Source organism: Theobroma umbraticum, unplaced genomic scaffold, assembly GCF_002168275.2.
Source record: "Theobroma umbraticum cultivar Fairchild unplaced genomic scaffold, ASM216827v3 scaffold_44.0, whole genome shotgun sequence".
In the NCBI taxonomy this organism is placed as follows: Eukaryota; Viridiplantae; Streptophyta; class Magnoliopsida; order Malvales; family Malvaceae; genus Theobroma; species Theobroma umbraticum.
In genome coordinates, this window is record NW_018397255.1 from 8,168,884 (window position 1) to 8,183,921 (window position 15,038).

Sequence of the window (15,038 nt, forward strand, 5' to 3'; positions counted from 1 at the left end):
TATAGGCAAACCATCTTGTAGAAGAGAGACAGAGAGAGAGAGAGATGACAGAAGACAGAAGACAGAGTGATAGAAGCTGCAGTGCATTTTAATGTTCTATGGTACGTTCAATGATTCAGTTTCCTAGCCACCTCAATGCAACTCTGTGGTTAACAAAAAGAAGCCACTATCAAGCTAATCTTCATAAATGGAAGTTGGTTTCTTGTTACTTATTAAACTACAGCGAGAACCTCTGTAAATGAAGTCCAGGGTATAATAACTTACTGAAGTTGTCTTCAAAAGGAAAAGTAGAATAGAAAAAATTGATGCCTTGTGAACAAAAAATCTGACAGGTGAAACTGGATTTGTAAGAGAACCAGTTTAATATGAGAAAAAAATTTAGAATAATTATACTGTATTAGATACAGTCGCTAAAATTACAGAACGCAACAATTAAGAATTTTCAGCACAGCAGGTAAATTCCCAAATTAATCAAGAATTCTTATAATATCTGATAACTACAATAAATGGACCAATGACTTCATTCCCTTACTCCACACATGCTAAGAATTGAGAATTCATTCATCTATAAAGGTTGAAACATGCCAAATGCAAGAAGCAAGCATCCCTGCTAAATCCATCCTGACAAAAGAGAGCAGGGGGAAGAGTTTGAGAAGTGTGGCGAACTGGTGGCTAAACAAGGTCAGAACAGCATCAAGTCTTGGTGATTAAAAGGAAAATAATAATAATAATAGAACCGTCTAATTGACAGAATACACGGGTGCGCAAATTCGCACACACAAACAACAATAGTAAGGTTCATTACTACCAACCATTGTAAAGTGGTCAATACAAAAATCATAGCCACCATAGTAGACAGTACTAAGTTGATCCCTTTAGAAGAGGAAAAATATATTATTTATGCTTACAAACAACCTTCTTTGCTTAAGGATGACAATTGGTTACACTGCTGTAAGAGAAAAATAAATTTTCAAAAAAAATAATAAAAATAAGGACATGAAAACATGTATTTGATGCCTTTTTTCTATACCTATATAATCACAAATCAGAAATCGAAATATGGACATAGTCATCCACATTAAAACACAACGATCAACTTTAAGGGAAAAACTTAAAAACCATCAGAACCGGTGTCACCGTTCCCAACACCCAATGCATTCAACTATAGTTTGCTGCTCTAAACTCCTGTTCTTTGGAATGTTGAAAATTGTATCCTAAGAAAGTGAAGGGGTCTTTTGCCTCATATTTCAAAATTTTATCTGTATAACATGAGATTCAGACTCTTATTTATAGTCATACTGAGCTGCTCCACGAAATTTTCTAGTTTTAAGGACTTTGGATCTAAAACTCGTTTTCCTCAACCAATCAGTGAACAAATGATAACTTGCCCAAGGATGAACGCTTAGAGAAACAATACCAAAGAAGATGTAGAACGAACTCCATGAACATCATAGAATTGGCCAAGAGCCTCAAGAATTGGAAACAGTTGCCAATGATTATCCATCTTCCTTCGGCACCTGAACAGCCCATCTCCATATTTTATTTGAATCCATTCTCACTTGCCTTCGTTGTTCTAACACTTAAATTTCTCCCTCCAACTTGATAAGCAAAACAATTCCCAGAGACTCACAAGTTCACCACTATTCCCAAACATTAACATTCTCCCCAAACCGTCATGCCAAAGGTAACGGACCGTACTAATTAATCTTTGCTTCATATTAAGTTGATAAGTATGAACTTCTCTAACCACAGTTCATGTTCTTCTAATTCCAGCATTCTGTAACCGATGTCCAAAACTTTTTTAATGTAAAAGAAATCACATTTAATTGTACTCACCTACTTCTTTTGATCAGTTAGGCAATTGCAAAGGCAAACTATAAAGAGGGTTTTGCAAAATTTCATTTACTCAAGCACATGATACACTCTCGTTGTCTTTCCATTTCATTAACTGTATACTGTTTGCATGGAAGTTCAACCTCAGGATAGAATCCCCAAAACAACTTCATCCACACCTCACAAGACAACAATTCAATTCACAATATCAAATTGTGTACGGATTTAATTTTAACATAAAAACACATTGAGACTATTTTTCAACATTATTATAGATTCATAGCATTGCACTTGCCAACAAAAAAAGAAAAGAAAAGAAAAGAATCTTTCTGCCAGAAATCATAAATCTAACTCATTCCATAACAAAAGAAGAGAAAAAGAAAAAAGAAATGAAAACAACAACACAAAGAAAAAAAACCAAACGGAACCATCAGTGTAAGAGACGACAATGAATAACATGAAAGAATTGGGCAGAGTGGTTTTCAGTTACCTTAGAGAAACAGAAGAAAGCAGCGTCCAAAGCCAAGGAAGGGAAGCGTTACTCATGAGCCGTTGTTTCAATGACAGGGGACAACGTACGTTTACAAAAAGTGTATATTCTTGTCTCTTTCTCGAGTGAATGTGTGTCCGACAGCTTGGGGCGGGCTTTAAGAGAGCAGGAAAATTGCCCTGCGATGTAGATTCTCCTCAGACCACAAAATGCATGTGGCTGCCAAAAGTTGAGCTGAGGCAAGCATTATCTTATGAACATCTTTCTTTATTATTACTATTATTATTACATTTCAATATCATTAAAAATTTTCATTATACTTTTAATTTTATTAGTTTTTTACAAAATTTATTGAAATTGAGGAAAATTTGTGTCTTAAATTAATGAAATATTTAATTATATTACTTTTTATTATAAGCCATGCTGTACATATTCAGGCATGAGCCACGGGCTACACCATTCATGATTTGATGCGTGTGTTTCACTTGAAATCTTTATTATATTTCTTTAAAATTCTTTTAAACTTGACAACTAAGGGCTAGCTTTAGTTTGACACAATTAATTTTTCATTCTCCCTTTCTATTTTACACTTTAAATACTGATCCATAAAAATAAAATAAATAATAATTAATTTTGGAAAATTGGAAAGCATAGATTTCAAATGTAGTTAGAAAGCTAGAAAATCATTTTTACCATTTTCTCAACGTGATTAAAAATAAATTGAAATCAAAGGTTTCTAAATTTAATTTTAATCCTTATTTCATTAAGAAATGATAATGTTAAAATGAAGATGAAAAACGACAGTAAACCTTCTCTAAAAATTAAACACTAAACAGGGCCCTAAATTGCTCATTATAAACCTAGCTTCATCATGCATAACCGTGTTGGGCGTTAGTCTTGCCGTGTATCAATGGCATGTCAAAAGGCCTTACGAATTCGAAAATAGGAGGCCTTTGTTCCAAAATCACTTGTTTGAGTTTAGGAATGTTAATAGATATTTTATAATTCGATCTATTTGATTAAATAAAATTTGGGTATTTTATAATTGGATTTGAGTAAGATTTAAATAATAAAATTATTATTTGATGTGGGTTTCAATAGTAGTTTTATAATATTCACTACCTAACTTTGATTATAAATAATAATATTTTTAATGTTAAATTTTAATTTTTTATATTATTTTTATAATTAATATAATACTTATCAAAATTTATTAATTGTTTTAAATATGATTTTAAATTTTAAGTTATTTTTTATGAATTACTTTTAATTCATTAATTTAATTTTTACTAATAATATGGATAAAAAATAAATTTTAAATTTATTTTAATCGAATATATATTTAACATATAGTATTTAGAATATTTGGATATGGATTTAGATAACAATTCAAAATTTTAATCGGGTATTTTCGAAGATTCGAATACTCTAGTAAATAATAAGAGTTGGATTAAGGTATTTAAAAAATAAGCAATATCCTATTTGTTAATATCCCTACATGATTGGTAGGTACAAGTTTATGAAACCAGGGCATTAGGTTAAAAGCCATCCAGATTTTTGGTCGGAGGAAAGAAGGAAAGAAAGGGGAAAAAGAAGGGGAAAAAAGAGAGATGTTGTTGACACTTTGAATTGTGCCCGTTATTCGTCAATTCATTGTCATCTTCATCCTGTGTAGAGAAAACTTTATTCTTGAGCCTAGGGCTACAGTATCCACCCCATGTGTTGAGCCATTTCGCAAAGGATGAGTCTCCCCAATTTGGGTTGCTGAATTTGCCACCTTTGTACATATGAGGTAATCCGAGACGAGAGGAGAGGACATGAGAGATTCAATTTTTGAAACTTTTCCCACTTAAAAGAGGGATAATAATCACTAAATTTTTTGTCATTATAAAATTTATTTATGGTTAGAAACATCCACTTGAAGTATTACATGTCTAGAAACGTCTTTATGTATTACATATTTAGGAACATTTTTATACTTTACAAACATAAAAACATCTCTGAACGTTACGCATTTGAAAACGTCTTTGAACATTATATATTTAAAACGTCCCTATATATTGGTGACATTCCCATACATAACGTAGTTAGAACGTTGTTATCTGTTATGCATTTAGAAAATATTTAAGTATTTTTTTTCATTTTGATTAGACGAACAATCATTATTTATGCAGCAATAAAATTAATATAGCAAGTCAAGAAAAAAAATAAAAAACAAAGAACCAATCCTTTCGAACTACGAACAATCTAAGCCTAACTAGTGTCATTATTAGATTAAGTGTTCCATATAAACCATATACGTAGCCATAGCAGAGAAATTAAACAGCAAAGATGCAAAGCTTCAAAACACCAACTCCTTTTAACAAGAGCCGTCGTCTTGCCTCATTTACCAGAACTTGTGCTCAATCAACAGCCGTAGCCATTATGTCAGCTTGGTAAGCTTTTGAATATAATAACGTATGCTTTCACATTTGTTGTTTAAGCTAATAGTGGATATATATTATTTAAAGGTGTTAATTGAAGAGAAAGGTAATTCACCAACTGTTATACTTAACAGACCTCGCGTCACTTCTTTTTTCGTTCAAGGGAAAAGGCGAGGGAGATGTCGTCCAGCTATATCAATTAATAAATGAAGGTGATAACAATTTTGATTTCTCGATATTCTTAACAATTTCTTCCATGTAAACATTAATAGATACAATTCTATTATAATTCTTTATGCCAACATAGTTTACTTACTCTACAGAAATTCTAAATCAACTCCGAAAATTTCTCTCTAAGATTTCTTTGAGGAATTTTTTTATATTGTATATTTCTTTTCTAATTTCTCTTGTGGTCAACACAACTTTCAGGAAAAGATTTTTTTTATCTTTCTTATTGCTTTAACTTTTTTGTTTCTTATTACTCTAACATAACTTTTCGTAAAAGGAAAGGTTTTTTTTATTTATATGTTTAATAATTTATATTTTTTTATCTATTTTGTTTGACATAAAGATAAAGGTAAACAAACAAACATGAAACATATTGTAATTTTTAAAGGTGAAATAGTGTGTAGGTAGGAATGATAATGCAAGAGTAATGACAATAAATGAATACTTATATGGTTGTTTGTCATTCATGTTTGTAGGAAATTTACTTTTATGCCAAAAGTCCACTACAATGAGCCTAGCAAGGCTACTTTAAAGATATTGTGGGGTAGCAAGGCTACTTTAAAGGTATTCTTTTGGAACTTACTTGTGTTGGGCGAGATGCCTTTCATTCCTTACGTCACCCTTTTAAGGTGATAAAAGCTTCTAACACTCATTTGCAAACTTTCAAGGCATTCCAATGTTGTCAAATTAAATGTCTTAACGCTTGTATAACTAAGGCCAAAGCTTCAAGTGTTGCGGCAAGATTGGAATGTCATGAAAATCTTTCAAATGAGTATCAAAAATATTATTTCTAAGTTCTATCATTGAAAAAGGGTGACAAATGAAAATCATCTCGCTTAGCACAAGGAAGTTCTAAAAGAATGCATGCTGATTAAACTATACAATTTCTGTAGAGTAAGTAAACTATACAATTACTTGTGCTGAGTAAACCATAGTTTACTTCTCATGTGATATAGTTGTTTCATGCTCTTATCACGCTATAATACAATACTTAAAAGAAATAATAGTTTGTCAAAATTAAACATTTACATTATCAATGACTATTACTATAAATGTGATTGATCAAATGGTGGAGCATTATGGCCGGGATTAAGTGGAGAATGCAAAGTTTTAGGGAGTGGAGCTGCACGTCTTAGCCAAGGGAAAAAGACTCGTGAATGATGAGGATGGCTTTCCAATCTCCGGAACTCCTGATGTCACTTTACATTTTATGAGCCCAGTAGCTGCATATATTTTCTTTCCTTTGCCTTTAAAAAACAATACTAGTATAATTTGGTAATGTGCCTGACCAAATTGAATGTATTGAATTTAGTATAAACAATTGTATTTATAATTATAGGTAGGGTACAGGCCGATGTAACCCAAATTGTAAAATCCGCTCATGGATTGCTAAGGCTGAATATTTCAACTGTCAAAGGTCAGGCTTGTGTTGGAGGCCTGCAGAATCACACGAAACTCCCACCATTGATCCTTCCTAGGGTCTCCAAATATAAAGTACTCCTCCTGGCCGTTTCAATCTATTTCAATGTTAAATACAAACCCACCCCCATTTCAAAGAAAAGGAAAGTAGAACCCCGATTGCCTTTATTTATATCTACCACTCTAATTCTTCTTTCTCTGTAAAACTCACCCTACAACCAACAGTCAAGGCTGAGTCGTGCCTTCACGTCCAAACACTAGTAAAATACTCATCTTCCTTTCTTCTTCTCCACCTGCCTTTCAACTACAAGGTATATTAATCATTTCTGTGTCTCACGTCTTACCCTTCCTCGTGTTCCCATTATCATTATCAGTCATCAGTCATCAGTCATCAGTCATCAGTCATCAGTCATCCAATGTTTCCCAATCTAACTGTATGCCTTAAGGCTTAAGTTCTTTCTCCATAGTGGATGCCTCACATCTAACTTTTTGACTTCCTTCTTTCTTAATCTTCTTTTTACTTTATTTTTTTTCTTTAACGAACTCGTACAGGGCTACATGTCCTCAAACCTGAGGGTGAGAAAGAAAGTGGAGGCAGTTAAAAGAGCCCCTTTGGTATCTAATAACCATAAAAAGGCATAGGGAGAGATTCTTCGTCTGTTGAATCGGTAGCTTTACAAATCATTACCTAATGGAAGGATCTTCGAACGGAAGACTAGAGGAGACCCCGAAAGCAGAAGCACATGATGAAGAGAAGGAAGTTATTTTGGACGATTCTCCAGCGCCTAAACTAGACGTTGAATTTGTTAGAGACATTATTCCTGATGGGAACTTTATGTCCATCAATAACACCCCTGATACCGAGGATTTCAGTTCAAGCAGCAGCAGTTCAGATGAAGAGGCAGCGCCGGAGGAAAAGAGTCCTCGGGTGGAGAAGTCTGAGAATTTTGAAGAGGAGAAGGTGGTTTCTGATTCAGTGGTTGAGTCAGTTGAACTTGAACCAGAATCCGTCGAGAAATCAGGGGATTCTGGTGTTGCTGAATTAGATTGCAAAGAAACAGAAGAGAACATTCCACCATCTTTGGACGAGACTAATGCGGATTCTCCAATATTAGCAGATTTGCCAATAAATCACTCGAATGAAGGAACAGAGCAGCTGTCCTCTGCTGAGACCACCGGGGATTCTGCACTCTTAACAGATGTGGAATCAAAGGGAATTGATGAGAAAACAACGCTGCCAGGTTTGAATGAGACTGATGGCTCTGCGGTTGCAGTAGATGCCGTGTGCAAGGGGATTGAAGAAACAACAATTTCTTGTTTGGATGGGAATGGTGGAGTTCCTGCAGCTGAAGCAGTCCAAGGAATCACGGAAACCGAAATTCCAGCTTCAGACGAGAGTGCTGGGGGATCATCAGGTTCCCCTGATTTGGCATCTAAGGAAAATGTTGAAGATTCGTTGCAGGCAGCAAACGTCCCTATCGTAGAGACCAGAGATGTTGGTGAACTAGTAAACAAGCCTGAGATCCATGAAAGCATGGGAAATAAGGTCGATAACTTAACCCAGAATCTCCTGATTATTTGTATTAAGTATTCTTTATGTTTCTCTTTTCTTTTCTTTGTTTTTTAATTTCTAATCCTCTATGCCAGAAGTTTGATTTTCCAGCTTCCAGCCTTAAATTTGTTCTAACAATTGAAATTTCTTCTCTTGTAAATTTTTGACAGCCTATCATATCTCTGAATCATCGTCCTGTGGAACCAACTTCTTGGAAGAGTTGCTGTGGACTTTTTGAAGTTCTGCGGCGCTCCAACAGATAAATTCAAGGTGAGGAAACCTGACATAAAGGTTTATTTCTTTGCATCCATGAAAACGTGCTCTTCCTTAGAATTTGTTTACTTGCTCTACCTTGAATATTGGAGGACACGGTAGTTCGTTATGTGAGAATATGATCAGTTGCGAACAACCCCTTTCCCCTCCTAGCTCTACAACTAATTAGAGTGCTACTGAGACTTGTGAAATGCTCCATACCCCGGTTGTGTTTTCTTCAGTAAGTTCAAACTGGTTAATTCTAGGTTCAGCTTGCAGCACAGGATGTTAAGCAATCAATGAAAGTTCTCCTGGAAGAACAAAGATAAGCACCAGCTTTCCAAATCTGCAAAGGATATGTGAGAGTTCAGAAGCAAAGAAAATAGCTGGAGTCGGAGGTTGGCTTAACTGGTGGAAGCCTTGTGGGGGGAGAGCTTTTACAGTGGCATAGGAACGTTCCTTTTATAGATGCGCCAACCACTGATACCTGGCCATGTATTTTAAGTTTTATTAACCAAAACAATGAAAAAGTAGCAGCCATTAAAGTTAGTAATAACCTCTAGTGATATCTAGATATTTCACTCAATATTGTGAAGTTGTGGAATTACAAAACACATTACCTTCCTCCTTGCCTCCTTGGACAATGGTCAATGGCTTCTTTGTTGTAGTTTTATTGATGCTATGTGGGGGTAAGGTCTCGAAAATGTGCCGCTGCCACTACCAGTTTTTAGGGTACTTGACTTGAAACTGCATAAATTAGCGATTTAGCAGCACTGCTTCCTCCCTACACCTTTAGGTAATGACTGTAATATAGGGTTAATATTTGGAGAAAAAAAGGCGATTTGACACAAGGTTAGCAATCAAGGCTTCATCTTGAGTGTAGATTTGACTGCAGTCCTGTTAATATTTGCCGGGATAAGGCTCGTGCTTTCATGAGTGGTGCTATTGCTGATGGAGACTGCATGTTCCATGGAGATGATGTTAAGGACATTGGAATATGTTTTATTTCATCTGATAAGTTGTGCCAGTAACTGGAGAAATCGAAGGCCCTATAAACGCCAATAAATTTGCAGCGTCTATCCTTCTGATGCAACACTATTCTGGTGCTTCATCAATCACGATAGTGATCTCTTAGGCAAGTATGACATTGGATCTCTAAGCTTGGGCATCATAGGAAGTAGAAAGAACCCCCAGCATTGTTTGAGTCTAATCAACTTGCCACTTCAACGCTTCTTCTAAAAGTCCGACAAACTTAGTTATTTAAAGTAATCCAAGCACTCTCCTCAGCTCATGGTGGATTCTGTTTTGTCTTTTTTGTTGCAGAGACAGAGCATTAATCGAAAGTTAAAGCAGAATTACCAAGTTCTTGTGGAGTTTATGGGTTGTTATGATGCTTTTGTTTTTCAACATTTTATGCGAAAATTATTTTTGAGAAGAAACGTGTTGAGAATTGTGTTAAGAGCTTGGACATTGGAATTGGCGTGTGTGGAGTGTTTCCTCAGTTACATTACACTGTTTGTATGCGATCCTTTGGACATATTTATATCTGTGATGATTATGATATGATTTCATTTCCTATGGAAACTTGGGCTGTTCCCTCAACTCTCATTCATGGACAAGAATGATTGATCAAGAGTTGAGTTATAATTGGCTCAATAGTTACCATGGGGTTAACTCAAAGTCCATTAAACTCTTTTCTTTTTTTTTTTCTTTGGTCAAAGAAATTTATTAGACTGAATATTTCTACGTTCGCCTTCAAAAAATAATTGTTATTTATTCAATTATTTATTTACCCTATTTCTGTATTTAGTTATACGATCATTTATATATTAATTTATTTACTAATACAATCAATTATTTATTTTGTTGTCAAACCAAAAACAATACTTAAAATGTACAAACCTTTAAATTTTAAAAAACTAAACTGAGTTACTGAAATTCAATTTGAACCAGTTCCATTATAAAGCGTATTCAGTTCAGTTTCTGAAAAACCAAAAATTCTTTTCACATCTTGGCTAAAACTAGTCTACAACTAAGAAGTAATACAAAGAAGTGGAAGTCATATATAAAGAGAATTATTACTATTACACACAACACACCAACACACTGACGCTGGACATTTCAAACTCTATTATATAAGTTTATTCAATTGACTCCATCCCATTTCATCCACAGTTATATCTATGTCAATTCACTAATTTCCTTAAAAACGAAGGCTATTTCATTAGTGGCTTCAACAACCTGCAAACAGCTTCACAGAGGTGAAGTAAATGTTGCTTCTCATGCAAAGCAACACGAGACTCATGTACCCCACCTATTAGCCAAAAAACCAGTACCCCAACCATGGTGCTCCTCAGTCCTCACACTAACATGTGAGCCATGCAATTTTTTGTTTTGTTTTTAAACTATGTATTTCTCAATGCAGTGCAATACCTAAAACCATCACCATTTTTACTTCCAACAGGAAAAGGACCTATATTGCAGTACCTAAATAAATAAAGGGTGTGTTTCAACCAAACATCCCAAAACCCAAATGTCTATTATTCAACTAACTTGTATAATCTGATCAAAAAGATGGCAGAAAAACTGCACCACTTTCCGATCAAGCAAATCAGCCAACAGAATATTAAGAAATTGCTGGTATTGGCTTCCTTACAAGATCAGCTTTCAATTATCATATCTAAAGCAGATGGCCCATGGCATAAAGCATGAACAAAGAATACAAGCAAGTCTGGCCAGGAAAATCCAGATTTCTACTATTCAGATACGTATCCAATGGCACAGCACAATTTAGCCTTGTGACAATCACACAACTAAACAAACCAATTAACAACAAAGATGTGAAAGTTGTACACATGAACGAATTAGCCAAAAAGAACCTTTTAAGGATGCAATTCGCATTACAAGAAAATCACAATGTTAAAGAAAAAAGGAGTAATAATAGAAATTACACCAAGTAACTTCATTGCGTCGAGCCATACTATGGAAATTCCTTCAAAAACTTGTGTTTGCAATTAAATTGTCAACTAGCAAGCAAACAAACATACACCACACCAAGGACAAAATTAACAGAGATTCATAGGCACAAAAGTGGAATCCAAGCAGATTATTTCACCTATCAAAATTGAACCCATATTCATAACTATGATAAACCCCTAACCTCTGATTATCCCTCTCGTTAATCTTCGACCAGCAGTCATCATTCACGACCGCTTACAACAGCAAAGATAGACCACAGCAGCCGCAACAACAGTAGCCCCAGCCGATGCTGCTGCCACGACCGGCACATTCAACCCTTTCCCTTCACAACCCACACTCTCATCAACCTCCCTGGCCTTTCCGTTAATACCCTCACCGGTCCTCTCCTCCATCTCCTCCTTCAATTCGAACATCTTCAACTCCAATCCCATTGCCTTCTCGTCGGATTCTCTTTTTGCTTCCTCACTTCTTTTCAGTTCACCCCTCGTTTTCGCCACCTCTGCTTCCAACTGTTCAACTTGCTTCTTGAACTCATCGATCTTTTCCCTCATTTCCTCTTCGATTCTAACCTTCTTGCTCCTCTCCTCCGATTCCCTCACTTCTAAAAGCCCTAAATTCCTCTCCAATTCCCTCTTTTTTTTCTCACTCTCAGCTTTCTCTTTCTTCAACTCATCAATTTCCTTGTCCAATCTCTCAATCACCAATCCTTTATCTTCCAATACTCTCTTTAACTCAAACACCTCTGTATTCGCCTCATCTACTTCACTCATCGAAGTTATCAGATCATGTTGAAGCCTCGAAACCTCGGTTTCAAGATCAATCGCTCTCGAGGTGATGGATTCTAGGGCCTTCTTATCCTCCTCCCACTGATCCATTTCTCCTCTCATTTCTTCTTCCTTGTTTAGTAGTTGATCAATTTCTAGCGTCAGTTTCTTGATCTTTTCCTTCACTTCTTTGTTCTCGTTGCTCAGTTCCAGCTTCTCGCTCTCAAGAGCTTCGATTTTGCTAGCCAGTTCCGTTACTTTGGCTTCATCAGCGTCGTAGAAGCTTTCCGCCATCTGATTCTCCATTTCGCCATTGATGATCGTCGAATCTGCCATCTTCTTGAAACTCAGTTTGGCTGCCAAGAAAATCAGAGAGATAAAAAGTTAAAGAGGAAGGGAGAGAGAAAAACCCTAGCGATTGGCCCCTTTTTTTTTATTATTATCAAAAAAGAGAAATCAAAGAGAACCTTCTTCATTTTCTTTTGCCCTTTTAGCAGTAATTTTCCAAGAAAATGTAAGGAACAGAAGATAAAAAGAAAGAGACAAAAGAAACTGCACCTTTGTTTTGCCGATTATTTGATTAGGGTTTTTTTTTCTTTCTTTCTTTTTTATTTTTCTTGTTGGTCGGATAATTTGTTCAGAAATCAGAAGGAATAAAAAGAATAATAAGAAAAAGAAGGGAGATTCGAGGAAGTCAAGAGAAATGGACGGTTAAGAATAAATGGCGGGAGGTGGCAGTGGAAACTGATGAGCAGTGGGGAGCACGTGCTTAAAAAGGTAAAGTGTGGGACCTCTTAATCACCACCTTTGATGGAAAGAGATTGATGGCCTTGATTTTCGTTTGCTAAAATTACAAATTTCACTTTTTGGATTCGCTGATGTGGGCTTGGTTGGGTCAACTCTGGTTTATAAGATGGGCCCATCTCTACTTGAACAGATGTCACAACCCATCCAAATAAGATGGGCCGAACTCTAACTCCCATTCATTACATTTGAAAGGAGCCCAATCCAATTTATGATTTGCCTACTCCCTGATAATTATTAGGAAACCACTTATTAAAATAAGGGCACTTTCCACTTAATTAGTTTCTGAAATGTTTCACTTACTAAATATACAAGTTGTTAGCTTTTTAATTGGTTTTTCAAATCCCAAAATTTTATTTACTTTATCACTAAACTTTTGTAAACAAACATTCTATTAATACATGGTACTAGTATTTTGTAAATTGAATACAAATTTATATTTGATTTACTCTCAAAGTACAGATTTTATAAACTATCCATGAATCAAATATTAGGATCGAGCTCAAACCTGAATTTTTTTTAGACGTCAATCAAACTTGAACCCACCTGATCTCTAAACACCTCTAATGCAAATTATATTTTGAAACGGACTTAAATAAAAAATAAATCTACAACTAGATCAGTAATTTAATTAGCCTTTTATGAGAAACTTATGTTTTCTGCAAGCAAGAGAAGATAGAGTTTGAGTGAGATAAATTTAAACTTTCGGGATCTGAAGTGCATTCAATTTCTGACTTGGAATTTGGAAAGAGGGGCAGATTTTAAAGGATTAAGGATGCGACCCTCCCATTGTATTATATGTGCGTATATATATATATATATATGCATGACTCAAAATATGACTATGTTAAAAAGGAGAGAAACACAAAACTTAATTTGGTATATGAAATTGAAAATAAAAAAAAATAAAGAAAGAAAGGGAGAGTCAGGAATTTCTGTATTCATTGGCACTGCTGGGTCCAAAAATGGCCAGCAATTACTCCGCCAAGATTAAAATGCTAAAAACCTCCAGCACCCTAATAAAGGCACCCCATGACAAGTGAACTTAAATGTTCCACGTTGGCATGTTGGCATGTACTGCCACAGGGCAAGGGCACACCATACCAATAGACGATGTACTAAAATTAATTCCGGCAAAGCTTTAACCAACCATTAACATTTCTCTGCTGCATTTACCATTCATTCTGATGTCTCTGCTGTTAGCACTAAACAACTTCTTCTTCCTATCCACTGAGCTATTAATTATAATAGTTTAACATAATGAAGCCAAATCAAAAATGAAAAAATAAATAAAAACTGAAAGAGGATGTGAATATGGGAATGTAGGATCTTGCTCTCTTTCACCATCTTAAATAAAATTAAAAACAAAAAGGCAAAAACAAAAAAGAAAAGAAAGAATAAACAAGATAAAGCCAAAAAAAAAAATACAATTGGTTTGTCACAGAACCAGAGAGATCAAAGTAAGTAGTCTGTCTATAATCAACCTCCGAGCTTTCTTTTCTGTTTCTCCAAGCCTTCGATAAAGCAGGAAAGAACTCTCATGGCTTTAATTTGACACTGCAAAGCTAATATATACCCAGCAGTCTCTTCAAACAGCTTGTCAACCCCTAAAGACTCACCTCCCGGAACAATCCTTTGCAATGCCACAATCTTTCTCTTCACTTCTGCCTTGTCGTCGTCGTCGTCGTCGTCGTCATCTTCTTCTTCTCCTCCTGCTCCTTGTTTTTCACTCAGGTGATCCTTCTTTTTAGCCTTCAAGTACTCTCTTCGTTTCCTTCTGGTGCCCCGGTTTCTTTGGAAACTAGCAGGTAAAGGTTCATGCAATGCATTTCCTATCAAAGGACTTTGGTGGGTCTTTGTTTCTTTGCTTTGAAATGTAGGTATATTTGTCTGGTTCAAGGCATTCTCCATTGACAGAGGAGAAGAGGGCGGGGGCAGAGCCTAGGGAAGGAGAAAAAGGAGGGCTCAGTAGGGGAGGGAAGGGGGGAGAGCGAGTTTTGAGTGCATGAGAGGGGAGTTAAATTATTGTAAAAGCTCTGGAGATGTCAATGCCAACGAAGCAAGGCCCACCCAGTTTTGGGTTCCCAAGCCTTGGTTTTGGGTTGGCGCTGGGCCGTGATGTTTACGCACCAAACAAAAGAGCGTGAGAGGGGCTGTCTGGTAGTGCTTGCATGTGCCATGGTAAAGGCGCTAGCGCAGGCAAAATGTACAACCGAGCACATGCAGCGGTGGAAAGCTGTCTGGATGCAAGTTGATGGAAATCCCCAAACGCAGTTGGACGTGAGTGGTGATCA

General features: G+C 35.8%; 3 protein-coding genes across 4 annotated transcripts; 1 reads left to right on the plus strand and 2 right to left on the minus strand.

Annotated features, from left to right (window-relative positions):
- The first annotated feature begins 6,738 nt into the window (after positions 1-6,738).
- Positions 6,739-10,865, plus strand: LOC110409235 (uncharacterized). Its single transcript, XM_021418516.2, has 3 exons — positions 6,739-7,939; positions 8,116-8,215; positions 9,521-10,865. Exons 1-2 carry the CDS (start codon positions 7,085-7,087, stop codon positions 8,206-8,208), a joined length of 948 nt encoding a protein of 315 aa, XP_021274191.1. The 5' UTR covers positions 6,739-7,084; the 3' UTR covers positions 8,209-8,215; positions 9,521-10,865.
- A 196-nt stretch (positions 10,866-11,061) lies between these two features.
- Positions 11,062-12,658, minus strand: PMD1 (Tropomyosin-like protein). 2 transcript variants are annotated; one of them, XM_021418518.2, is made up of 2 exons: positions 12,499-12,658; positions 11,062-12,296 (listed from the first exon to the last, which is right to left on the minus strand). In XM_021418518.2, the coding sequence occupies exon 2, from the start codon at positions 12,274-12,276 to the stop codon at positions 11,401-11,403; it is 876 nt and encodes a 291-aa protein (XP_021274193.1). In that variant the 5' UTR covers positions 12,277-12,296; positions 12,499-12,658; the 3' UTR covers positions 11,062-11,400. The 2 variants fall into 2 exon arrangements, with proteins under 2 accessions (XP_021274193.1, XP_021274194.1); XM_021418519.2 differs by having other exon boundaries at positions 12,408-12,646.
- Positions 12,659-14,053: 1,395 nt separating this feature from the next.
- LOC110409457 (uncharacterized) lies at positions 14,054-14,751 on the minus strand. The gene has a single exon (XM_021418807.1). The coding sequence runs from the start codon at positions 14,653-14,655 to the stop codon at positions 14,224-14,226; it is 432 nt and encodes a 143-aa protein (XP_021274482.1). The 5' UTR covers positions 14,656-14,751; the 3' UTR covers positions 14,054-14,223.
- Positions 14,752-15,038: the final 287 nt, after the last annotated feature.

Bases quoted from the DNA above. Each gene is read 5' to 3' on its own strand.
- PMD1 (XM_021418518.2), bottom strand. From the start codon at position 12,276: ATGGCAGATTCGACGATCATCAATGGCGAAATGGAGAATCAGATGGCG.
- LOC110409457 (XM_021418807.1), bottom strand. From the start codon at position 14,655: ATGGAGAATGCCTTGAACCAGACAAATATACCTACATTTCAAAGCAAA.
- LOC110409235 (XM_021418516.2), top strand. From the start codon at position 7,085: ATGGAAGGATCTTCGAACGGAAGACTAGAGGAGACCCCGAAAGCAGAA. The intron at 7,940-8,115 runs GTCGATAACTTA...AATTTTTGACAG, and splicing joins ATGAAAGCATGGGAAATAAG to CCTATCATATCTCTGAATCA.